Source organism: Catharus ustulatus, chromosome 11 (genome assembly GCF_009819885.2).
Source record: "Catharus ustulatus isolate bCatUst1 chromosome 11, bCatUst1.pri.v2, whole genome shotgun sequence".
NCBI lineage: Eukaryota > Metazoa > Chordata > Aves > Passeriformes > Turdidae > Catharus > Catharus ustulatus.
Genome location: NC_046231.1, coordinates 2207154 through 2219887, shown reverse-complemented (window position 1 = coordinate 2219887; position 12734 = coordinate 2207154). Strand labels below are relative to the sequence as shown.

General features: G+C 43.2%; 2 protein-coding genes across 3 annotated transcripts in view; one reads left to right on the top strand and one right to left on the bottom strand.

Annotated features, from left to right (window-relative positions):
• PEPD (peptidase D) overlaps positions 1–12734 on the top strand; it is a 153869-nt gene that overhangs the window by 62591 nt on the left and 78544 nt on the right. The window lies entirely within an intron of this gene.
• On the bottom strand, positions 5102–8638 carry LOC117001276. The gene is made up of 2 exons (XM_033069466.2): positions 5950–8638; positions 5102–5471 (listed from the first exon to the last, which is right to left on the bottom strand). Exon 1 carries the CDS (start codon positions 8636–8638, stop codon positions 7211–7213), a length of 1428 nt encoding a protein of 475 aa, XP_032925357.1. The 3' UTR covers positions 5102–5471; positions 5950–7210.

Below are 12734 nucleotides of genomic sequence, written 5' to 3'. Positions count from 1 at the left end.
CATTTGTGTTCATCACACTGTTTTCCAAATATAAAGTATTGAAGATACTCAAAATACTGTCAGGCAACATTAAGTGAAGAACTTCTGGTTTTGAGGTGTGAAGAGAGGACCTTGCAAGTAAAAATCCAGAAGTTTTTTGCTTTCTAAAGGCTGCAGATTTCATTTGTGTGGGTAGACACAAGTGATATCTTTTAGTTATTATGTGGAACTTCCAGTGAAATTTAATAAGTTACGTTAGGTTTTGGTTCAGTTTTGCTTAGCATGCACAAGTAATTTTAAAAGTTTTTATGAGGCCTTTCAGCAGTTCAGAATGTTATTTCAGATTATTGTGACAAACACAGAAAAATTTCTTCCAAAATATGGGGAAATGCACTGCTCTCCTTTTATGAGCCCTGTTCTGTAGCCCAGGTGACACTGCCAGATCTCAGGTGGAGCCCTGTGACCTCCTGCGTGTTGTCCCACTTGATGCACACAGAATGTACTGCTGCTCTGCAGGCTGTACCTGCATCTGTGAGCTTGCTCCCTGTGGCTTATTTTTAGCTAAATCACTTTGTTGTTTGCCAGGTGTATTCTTTCCTTCAGTGTTCAGTCTATACATTTAACCTTGCTCCATTTTCCCCTCCTGCTCAGTGACAGAGGAGGGGCAGGGTTATGCCCTCTGCCACTGCTTTGATACTCTGAAGACAGCTTAGAAAAATGAAGCATGTGTAGGAGGAGACTGCTCAAGGATTTCACTTGAGGCTACACGAGACAAAGGCTGTGTGCTACAGGTTTGTGCTGGCCCAGGTCCTTGGCTGTGGTCAGAGGGACTGAGTGGGGAGTGTGGGCTGCCAGCAGGACCAGCTCAAGCATGGGGTTCCCCTGTCAGCCAGCACTTTGCACGACACTAATCTTGACTGTCTGGTGGCTTTGCCTTAATCCTTAACACCTGAGTGGGTGTAGAGCTCCTGGCTTCCAGCTACAAATCATGGCAAATCACAGATGTCACCGTTGTCACGCCAGATAAATGCCATATCATTAGCAGGTGCCATTCATCTTCCTGCACTGCTTCCACCTGGGCTCACTAGTCCTCTGCTACCATCCAGTGTCACCCTCAGCACAGGTCCCCAGATCCCAAAATACACCCATATCCCTGTAGGTGACAGGGCTTGGTCAGTCAAGGCTGGGTTGGTGCCAGAGACCTGCCATTTGGAGCTGTGTTCACTGTACTAAAACAAGAGGCACAGGGCTTCTCAAAGCAGGCAGTGATGAAAGCATGGCTGAAAGTATTCACTTTTATCTAGAAAGAACATGGGTGAGGGACTGAGTGTACTATTGCATGCTGAAGGACTGGAAAATGGAAGTGCTTTGTTTCAGTAGTGTCCTCCAGCAGCAGTAGAAAGAAGGGACTTGGACTATTTCAAAGATATAGAAAACCCCAAAAAATAAAATTTTATCTGCCATCTTTCATACTTCAGGAAGAAAGTTAGAAGCTGATAGGGGTGAGCAGCATGCTTGTGTCCTTCAATGTATTTTTTCTTGCTGACGGATAACTTTTACAGTGGCAACAGTATTTTAAAATTTTCTTTTTCTTGAAGAGGAAGAAGAAAACGGCATTAGTTCCCTTATTTTTCAGGTGGAGTGTAGGTAATCACAGCTGGGCATGTTAGTCTACACTGATAGACCATGCACCTTGTTTTACTCTGACTTACTATTAGACTAAATTTTTTTTTCTTTTTTGTTCACTCTGAACGAGTATTTTGAATCCATGAATCATATGCCTTGGTGGTTCTCTTTAGACCTGGAAGCAGGTGGAAATTCATCAAGCTGTTGAGAAAGGATCTGGGAAAAAATGAGTCTCAGCTGCCATGGCAGGTAGTGCACCCATAGACATTGCAAGTGGCCTTTGGATCAAACAGCAGAGAAATAGCTTCACAGCAAAGAGCTCAGAAAATTCTAACTAGGTAATGAGTAGTGGCTTCCTTTTGATTTACAGCATAGCTTTGCAATCAATCTATAAAGCTTTGAAGAGAAAAAATAAACCTTTAAGGAAAAGGAAAGGGCCATACAATTAGTTGCTACTGTCTGCTTCCTTGTCTTCCCTAATTCCAAGAGTGTGTGCTGAAAATGGATGATAGTGTGCAAAAATCTCAACTTCTTTCCAATTTCTTTGTAGTTTCAAGCTGAGATACAGTTCACGTCATGCTGGTTCTTGGGAAATATTCAGTTTCATCTTAGCTGTAGATTATGTGTAGATGGGTGTATTTGGAGGAATTTGACAAGGGTTGCATGTGTGTTGTAACTTCCAGCTCTTGTATATCAAATTCTTGCTCTGATCTCTTCTTCTTTCATCTCCAGTATGTCTTTCTTTGCAGAATTGGATGGTGAAGTGGATATGATAACTAGCAGAACCACACACAGCAGTATTTTTCCACCCAAGCAAATTACTACAGTTCAGAAAACTTACTCAGTAATCTCGCACTGGAATTTGGATTTAGAATTGCAGTTTGTAATTGTCAAGACACCATTTGGCTGAGATTGCTCAGCCATTAATTTGTTTGAAGTTGACACTTGAGTTGAAAGACTAATAGCTGCCTTGGTGCATTGCTCCATTTTCAGTGTAATCTGTTCAGGAGTTTGGGTGTGCTGCAGCTGGGGATGCAGTTTGTCATTTTAATGGCAGGGGGGCACAGCTATTGCTTGGGGACCTGGGGGTTTGCTGGTCACATGCACTGGAGGGGTTTTGTGTTACTAAAATTTCGACATACATAAAGTGATCTTAAAGTTTTTATATGTGTATTGGACCAGTTGTTTCCACTAGTCAGAACAATTTATCCATGATTTAAAAAGAAACACAAGAAAACTTGTGTTTTCATCATCTGAAAAGTTGAAAGAGTTGTTCAGATGCACAGGAGTGACTGTTGTTGTGGGCAGGTTGCTGCCACTGTTCCTGTGTTGATGTGCACAGAGTATCAGGGATTTTTACTGTATGGGACAGACTTCTAGAGGGACTTTAAGCAAGGATTTGTGTGTGACTTTTTTAAAAAATGGCTACTAACTTGCAGACATGATCTTCATTTCATTTCCAAAATTAGTAACTTGTGAGCTGAGGTTGGGTTTTCATTCATAGCAGCAATCTATCTAGCTTTATTTTCTCCTCATATTTCAAATTAATTGACTATATTTTATTAATAATAAAATAGTCTTTCTTAGTTCAGATAGGAATATTAATTTCAATGTTAATGATGGCATAGGCATGAATTAAAATGTTTCTCCATCTCAGTATTAGAAAACTACTATTTCTTTATGTAGCTAAATCTTTTCTTGGTCTGTTACTTAATGTTTTCCCAGTCTGGCTCCTGCTCTGCTCTGGAATTATTTAGGTTGGCAGTAGTCAGCAGACAATTCTTTTCTACTCACAGGACTGGCTGAGTTGGAAGGGTCACACAAGAACCATCCAGTCCAACTCCTGACTCTGCACAGACACCTCAACAACCCCACCTGTGCCTGGGAGTGTTGTCCAAACACTCCTGGAGCTCTGGCAGCCTCGGGGCTGTGCCCATTCCCTGGGGAGCCTGGGCAGTGCCCACCCCCTCTGGGTAGTGTTGTTGGTTGGGTTTTTTCGGTTGGGTTTTGGTTTTTGTTGCCCCCTCCCCCCCCAGTACTTTCTTGCCTGCACCAATTAATTATTTCAGTGTCAGGAATAATTGAAACGTAGAGCATAAACTGTGAAATAGTTGGTGTGCTGTGTTTTACATAGCTAATAGATATATTGGATCCCCAAAATATAAATCAAATTGTGTAGCCTATTACACTTTACATAGTAGAAACAAAATATGAAATACTTTACAATGCAGAAAGTGCTTTGTTGCTCCTAAGGGATACAATTTTGACAATTTTATGAGGTTGCAATTTATTTGTGCAGTGAGTTGGCACATGGTTTTGATAAAAGTAATGTTCACAGAGCGTTTTGCTAACAAGAACACATTTTAAAGCCACTAGTCTTGCTGATTTGTATTGTACAAGCAAAGTATCTGTTAAAATCCCTGGAAGTGTGCTTGTCTGAGATATACTTACAAACCCTGCGTGGTAATACTGGTCTGAGTGTGAACAACTGAATGAGATTTCAGTCTATGCTGAGGAACATCTTTAAGGAATAATAGAAAAGGAGAGACCTGTTAAGAATTGGGAGAAGCTGGATTACTTTTTTTGATACAGGCTTGATCTTACACAAAAGACCCAGAAAAACACATTGGCCTTGAGACTTTCATGCTACTCCTGGCTGTGCAAAAATGGTCTGATGTGGCTGTTTGAAGAATGGTGCAGTTGATAGGAATGACATTTCATTGAAAAAATGCTTCAAACTCTTGTCTTGCAGGATATTCTTCTATAAATACATGTGAAATCATATTGCACACTGGACTGAATGTACATTGCTCAAAATTCAAAGTATGGCATTTTCTACGTGCGTGCTGCATGCTGTTTTGTATGAATGGGATGTGCAGAAAAGGTGACATGGAAATGCTGTGCCAGCTGTGATTGTGTTTCCAAGAGCTGACAGGGACTGTGCAGCAGAGATCAGAGCTGTGATGAGGCTCCCATACATATGTAGCACTAAAGAATCATGGCTGAAAATACAGCTTCTGTACTTTCCTTCTGGTGGCATTAGACATTGGTTTAAACTTCCAACTTAATTTTTAGCGTATCTGGTTTCATATCTTGTTTCTTTGATATTGCTTGAAAATCCTTCCTTCCTTCCTGCCTTCCTTTCTCCCTGTCTGCCTTCCTTCCTGCCTCCCTCCCTGCCTCCCTCCCTCGACATGGGGAGGTTCAGGTTGGACATCAGGAGGAATTTCTGCATGGAAAGGGTGGTCAGATATTGGAAGTGGCTGCCCAGGGAGGTTTGGAGTGCCCATCCCTGGAGGTGTCCGAGGAGTGCCTGGATGGATGAGGCACTCAGTGCTCTGGGCTGATGACTGAGAATTGATTACAGTTTGGACTCAGTGGTCTTGGAGGGCTTTTCTAACCTTATTGTTGCTTCTCGCAACCGAGTTCTAACACCGGAGGGCTTCGGTCAAGGACATCCCGTCCCAGGGGCAATGAAGCACAGGCACCAACGTGGTGGATGCAACAAAAGCCAATTTATTATTAGTGCATTAGTCTTATATACTATAGATGCTTATGCTTATTTTTAGACAGTACATATAAGGTAATATGTTCTATGATTGGTTACGTGTGTTTCGCTGACCGCTGCCTCGCCTTGCACTTTTTAGTGCTTATGTTTGCACTTTATCCCTATCGCGAGCTTTCCGTAACAACGCGAGATCTTCCGAGCGCCGATCCCTACATCTCCCCCTCCCCATGACTTAAGATGTCGTGATAGGCAGGAAGCGGTGCTCAGTTTGATGCAGTTGTTGTTGAAGTGTTTCACGCTGTTGTTGGACGCCGGATGAGGCAGCTGAGACGCGGACACTTAAGGCAGACTGTAATCGCTGCAACGATAAATACTACAGTTACTGTAATAAACTCCTTCTAATTTAACTATGTTATAAATTCTTATATGGAACTAGTAAGCTCTCTAAATATTTTGCTTCTGCTTTGCACAGTTATTTGTCTGATGTTGTTCAGAAGCTTGATTACAAGGGCGTTTCCTGCTTTACATTATATAATTTCTCATGCTTCTGTTAGCTGCTAGCATGGCTGGTTTTTGGTTATCAAACATAGAGATAATCATACGCTGTAGGCAACTGATTATACAAGGCAGTAAGAGCATTGCTACTAAAACTACAATTAAAACGATTATTCCACCTTTCATGATGTCTCTCAGCCAAGGGCCTATGCCTAAGTTCTTAAGCCATCCGTCTAACCCTAGACTATCATCTATTTGCAATTGTTGAGTGAGCTGACTTAAGGTTTGCAACTGCTTATGTATGGATACAGAATGATCGGACAAATTCATACAACACATACCTTCAAATTCTTCACAACCATGGCCTTGGGCTAATAAGAGAAAATCAATGGCAGCTCTATTTTGAAGAGTGGCATGTCTTACAGAATCTACATCAATTAACAAATCACTTATAGCTCGCGATGTGGCATTAGTTTGTTTAGCTAACCAACAACCTAGCTTGTTAAGCTGTGCCAGCGCTCCGGCTGATGCAACGCCTGGAGCTAAAAAGGAGGCTGCAATAATTTCTCCTGGTGACCAAAACTTTACATTATCCTGGCATTTGCTATTAAAACTGTGTACACTGCGTCGCATTCGCCTACTGGAGTAATACCTGGACATGTTTAGAATCATGGATGTGTTGGGTGTCAATAAGGACAATCTACCTATCGAGCAAGGACCTCCTCTAAGTTTTGAGGGAATACCTGGCCAAGCTCGATCACCACAAATCAAAAATAGGCCGCTAGGCAAAGAGAAAGGATGATCAGAGGATCGTGAGTGTTGCTTGGCAGTATATTGGCACCACTCAGATGCATTCCTATAAACTGGAAGGCTTGAATTCACAACTGTTGCACTAATGTTCTTTACCTTTTCATTGGTCCACTTAAAGTATAAACAACTGTCCATTTTTACAGATCCTAACAGTTCTAATTCTTGAGGCTCGGCAGGAGCAACGGGGAGATATGGCACCCAAAAATCCCATAGCTCAACTACTCTATTTGGCTTATTAGCATTGCATGCGGGAGTGCTGTTTGAACAATACGGTTTGTCGCCATGAAGAACACAAAAGTACGGCAGGAGTGGACAAGGCCAGACATCTGTCGGCAAACCTACAAGGCATGTGGAGAAGGGGTTACCAGGTGACGAAAGAGCAAGGCAAATGGATTCCTGATTTGTAAGATTAGCTAGAGTAACCCAAATGTTAGTCTTAGGTTGAGGTGGAACATATATAGCTACAATAGTCATTATGCTCACGAAATATAAGCTTCTAAACAGATTAAGATACATTTTGCTGGTGCGGCAGGCTAATAGAGATAAAGCAATTCCTTTTCCTGCAGTGCGTAATTAGCTAGGCATTAGTATTTACACAGCAACACCTTGTCTTTTTGGCAAGGCAATATTCACCATACAGACAACAAAGTAGCTACAGCCGGTGATCCACTGTGCTTCTTCACACGTCCTGTTGCTGGTCGTCTGCTTCTTTCACTACTTCGGTACCTGTGGAAATATTGATCTGCACGCGTGGGTTAGTTCCTCTCTTAGTTGCTGAATCTAACTGTCCTTCTACATCAGAAAGGCAGTGGGCTTCAGCACTGTTTTTCCCAGATTGCGTAAGTCCCATGGCAAAAGTCCCCCAGCATGAATGCTATCTAACAATGTCAATGTGAGGGGATGGCCCAATCCTTTAGCCTCTATGGTAGCCGCGAGGTGCTGTACGGCTTTGGGCTCTAGGGCCACCCATTCCACTCCCCCCCCGGCTACTGCCTTTACAGGATAAGCGGTAGCAATGGGTCGCAAAGTCAGACCCCCCAATATGCATTCATCTGCTATAAGTCGCCAATCAGTGAATTTTATCCCGGATGGTTCTGTTTGGGAGGGTGGTACAGGAGACCGGGTTCGAAGCAGACGCTTTTGCTTTTCTACCTCTGCAGTTATTTCATTAACTAATTGCTGTAACTGCTGCAGGTTCATCTGCACTTGGTGGTCATTAACTTGCGCCTTCCCGGCCCGAGAGGTCCCCCCAAGCCGACCCCCAAGCCGACCAGGCTCCCGACCCGGTTTCCGGCTTCCGACCGCTGCCGCGTCTCCCCCCTCTTCTGTCCCCCATGCAGCCGCAAGCTGCTCGGAGAGCTCCTCAACCTCCTCTGCAATGTCAGGATGCTTATCAGGGGCCCGCCACTGGTTCCCCTTTTCTGGGCGCAGCACTTCCCTCTCGCGCCATCTTTGCCCATCTGCTCCTCGTCCAGCTTCCGGACTGGCTATTTCTGCTGCCATCTCCAACGGATCCTCCGGGGCTTTCATTGCTAGCCCAGGCAACCATTCCTCTGGGTCCACAAACTGTGGTGGCGCGGATGGCAACGGAGCTGGCGAGGGAGCAGGCTGCGTGGACCGTGCTTTACGCTCTGCCTCCCGCAAATCGTCCCAGGGGTACTGCGGAGGGTTCAACCTCTTTCCAGTTACCGGATATGCTTTCTTTATACATCCCAGACACGACCCTTCAGACATTGGTTTCATAATCCCACAAGTCAAGCACACCCGAGCCATTATCTCTTCCTGCACTTGCTTTTCTTCCCCTTTTTCCTCTTGTGCTGTCAGAATTTCAGAGTCCGAGCCTTCCTGTTTTGGCTCTATTTCTAATTCACCTTTTTCTACTTGCGTTTCCTGCTCCTCAGTGAACGGGAGGCGACCGTAGCAGTCCAACCCCAGTGCCTTGCGTGCCGCCCACATAGTCTCCTTTTCCTCCATACCCCGCTTCAGCAGCTGCAAGATTGTGCCCCACACTTTCAGATGTTTGGCTGATTTGGTAGCCATCGCATGCTCCGCCAGCGCTTGCGTGCATGCCCCCCATCCTTCCGGGCCAAAAATATCCCGCGGATAGGTTATCGCTCCATCTTTCAGGAGCCACTCGAGACACGCTTGTATATCTTTCGCTTTCACTGAAAGCTTTCCGTCTCGAGCTAACTGGATGAGAATCTGACTCACCCCTTCCATGGATCCGGATCCCCCCTCGACCGCCCGCGGTCCACCGATAGCTGCTCCGGTTCTCGGCCGGCGTACGCCTCCTCACACGGGGCACCACTTGTTGCTTCTCGCAACCGAGTTCTAACACCGGAGGGCTTCGGTCAAGGACATCCCGTCCCAGGGGCAATGAAGCACAGGCACCAACGTGGTGGATGCAACAAAAGCCAATTTATTATTAGTGCATTAGTCTTATATACTATAGATGCTTATGCTTATTTTTAGACAGTACATATAAGGTAATATGTTCTATGATTGGTTACGTGTGTTTCGCTGACCGCTGCCTCGCCTTGCACTTTTTAGTGCTTATGTTTGCACTTTATCCCTATCGCGAGCTTTCCGTAACAACGCGAGATCTTCCGAGCGCCGATCCCTACACCTTATGATGTTATGAATTGTAAAAAAACAATCCCTGAGTGCCAGTGTGTCAATGCATAGCCTATACATCCTGAGGTATGAAAAACATTTGGGTTTTTAATCTGTTAATACATGTAATTCATTAATGGGGCTAGATGAACTTGCCTTGCACTGAAGTTCTCATATGAGAACAGAACAGAAAACTAGAATTATAATAAATGCTCATCTAATAGCTGAAGTGAAGAAAACTGCCAGCTGAGACACTGCCAAGTCAGCCAGCTGGGACAAGGATCAGTGTATCCAGGGGCTAAGGCTTGGACCAGAACTCAGAAATGTGTTTCCATGCTGAGCTCTGCTGGGAGATGCCAAGCAAGTCTGTTCGAGCACCTTATGTTTTTCTTTTCATTATTTCTTGTCTCTGTGGACACAGAGAAACTCCAATTCTCCCTGCAGTACCTGTAACAGCAAATGACCATCCTCAGCTGGATCTCCTGTTCCTCTGTGCAACATTCAGGTGTGCCCCCACAGCCACCCCAGACCTCCTTCCTCCTCAGGTGCTTCCACAGCTGTGCTCCTTTGGAGTTTGAGAGTCAAATGCCAGTTTTCTGTGGAGATTGCTGTTGTTATGAGGTGGGGTTTAGTTATTGTTAGTCATCAAGAGGTAAAAATAAAAGCAGAATACAACTCAGGAAATCAATATTTAAAGGAACAGTACACTTGCTTTTAGAGATTCTCAACACAGGTTAGTGAATATAAGAAGAACAAAATTAAACTGCTGGTAAATGATGGGAATAGGAACATAAGTCTGGGTAGTCTAAACTGCACTTCACCCCAGTGTGGTGATTACTGCAGGTACTGGAAGCAGCTGGAGTAACTAGGTGAAACTTTTTATTTTCTCCCAAAAGCTGGGAGTATTTGTAAATGACTTTGGCAAGATTCTGTAGAAAACTCACTCAAGAGAAACATGATAAAATGTGTTATAAAATTGGTAGCACAAAGAAGTTTTTTTTCCTGTGGGTGAAAAAAAAAAGGTGTTGTTTTGGCTAGCTGTGATCAAAAAAGATGCTTATCTGAACTTGTAAAGATGACTTGTAACAGTTTGAAGAGCTTTTATTGCATTGATTTTTTGGTGGGAAAGTAAACAAAATAGTTTGGAGAACTGCAGTTTATTTCCTTATTGTGTGCATTATAATAATAGCATCCCTCTCCAGTTGCAATTACTAAAAATTCAAATAGAGAAATTAAAAATTTGCATTCTTCCCTGAGAGTAATCACAATTGATAAATGTTATCCCTAAGCCACTCCTCTCCCATTTTTCCTAATGAAGAGCAATAGAAGTAATTCCATTCACTTACCTGGAGAAGCCTGGAGCAGCTGTGTTTTCTCAAAGCAGGCTTGGGCTGTGCTGGGGGCTGGTGAGCTCACCTGGTGCACAAGAAGCTGCAAGTGAAATGGATTCATCTGTTTTCCTTATCCAAGCTAACAGGGTATTAAAAGTAAGAGTAGAGAGTGAAAAATATATTGGATTCCTTTCAGCTTAAATTACCAAAGGAGCTGCTGTTAATGTAAGGAAAGACTTTGGTTTTAATTTTGAAAAGTGCTCTAGTTCCTCTTCCATATCACCTTTTCAGTAGGATTTAAAGTTTTAAAGGCTCAATTTTTAAAGCCAACTGGATCTTTTTGGATAGGGTAGGAATCAGTCTATAATATTTTGGACTCTATAATATGAACTTAAATTTCCAAGATACTTAAGTGCTTTCTGAAAGGACCCTCTTACCTTCTTGGCTATTATTCATTTAAAGCCTTATTAAAAATGCAGATGGGCATGAAGAGATGCTCCTGTTAAAAAGGAGCAGAAGTTTGTGCAATCTGTGTGCCATCTTCCTCCCTAGAACCCCAGTAAAGAAAGTGGTGAGTAGCACTGTGGGCTCAGCACACAGGGCACCGTTGGGTGCAGTGAGTGTGGGGTGGCTCAGAGGCAAGGGGAGGAGGAACCTCCAAAAGGACTGGTCCTGAGCAGGGCTGTGAGATGAGAAGAATGCTGCATGAAGTGGTCTCTCTTGAAGTCCATAAAAGCAAAAAATCCCTGAATAAAAGTCACTTTCTCATTGTTTGTTCTATTCCAAAGCTGCAGTGCTATGGAATACAAAGCTGGAACTTCAGAGAGCAATAAGGGGGACCTGAAAATATTAATGGTAAAGAAGAAGTGACAACATTTCTGTGAGCATTTGAGCTCTTCACTAGTAGCTGTTTGGGGTCATTTGGGTTTGGAGTCTTTTTCTGTTCTATGTTTTATAGGGTTTTGGTTTAATTTTTGAGGTGGATATTGGCAAACATGTTAGAAATTAAAGGAAAAAGAAAGTTAAATGCTAGCATGATCTCTGTACTTTTGTCAGACAGGATCAGGAACTGCTGGGAACACACTGCTTTGATTCCTTTCTTAATATGAATAATACTGGTATCCTATCTTTGGCTCATGAAACTGGGTATTTATCCCCAGTGATCATGGAACTTGGGTATCTGCCCAATTAAAAGTTATTTCCATTTGATAGTCTATTTTAAATACAGGTGGCATAAACCCAAATGTACTAGCTTGGAAACAAACCAGTGGGAGGTTCCAAGTCAGAACTGCAATTTAATAGGAAAATTAAAACAAAGACAGAAAACACTGGTTTAAACTGACACGATACAGCCTGACACCCTGTCAGTCAGGGTGGTGGTAGCAGTGTGATGAAATGGTGGCTGCAGCCCTCTTGAAGGGATAGATTTGGTTCTGTTGAAGTGGTGATCTTGTAGAAGGGATTGATCTTCCTCTGAAGATCACTGGTGGTGATGTAGCTCTTGTCCTCTGGGAATCCTACAGATAAGGCTGCTTGTGCTGTTCCAAACCTCACATTATGTCCAGATAGTAATGCCTGGTTCCTTCCTCTGGGTGGGGCATCTTCCAGTGGGATGATGTAATTTTATCAGTCATGCAGGGGAACTCAGTGTCTCATTAGCAGAGATATCCCCCTGTAGTTATGAGGGATGGATCATGGAAGAGATAAAGAACACTGCTCCACCTAGTTTTAACAGCTGTCCCATTAACAGAAGATATCTCCCTGTAGTTATGAGGGATGTGTCATGGAAAAGATAAAGAACACTGCTCTACCTGGTTTTAACAGCTGGCCCATTAACAAAAGATATCCCCATGCAGTTATCAGGGATAGGTCATGGAAGAGATAAAGAACACTGCCCCATCTGCTTTGAACAGCTTGTGGAGATGATGATAGAATAACACACTGCTCGTTACACCTTCCATTGCAACCTAAGACACCAAAGAATGGTTTGATAGCATGGGGAGAAGCAGGAAAAGTTATTTAAAAACTAGCAAACTTTCTAGCAAAGCTACTGTACTTTCTCCTCTCCTAGAGCGATTTTCTGATTAGTTCTGTGCCAATCTTCTTTGCCTCACTCGTTTTTGTAGACCTTTGCTCCAATACCTGTATTAAGTAATTTTAATTTATTATGATAAGCCATATAAAGTTTGCAATTCAGCAAAGTCCTTGTCACTTTGCTGTAAACCATCTCATGATCTGACCTAACCAATTCTGACAGCAGAGAGAGTACAGCCACAATGTAGAGTTTTAAAGTTATTTACAGTGCTTGAAGGTCTGTGTGAGTACAGTATCCACTTAATCCAGCCTAAATCTAGGGAGCTGTCTCTGGGTCC

Bases quoted from the DNA above. Each gene is read 5' to 3' on its own strand.
- LOC117001276 (XM_033069466.2), bottom strand. From the start codon at position 8,638: ATGGAAGGGGTGAGTCAGATTCTCATCCAGTTAGCTCGAGACGGAAAG.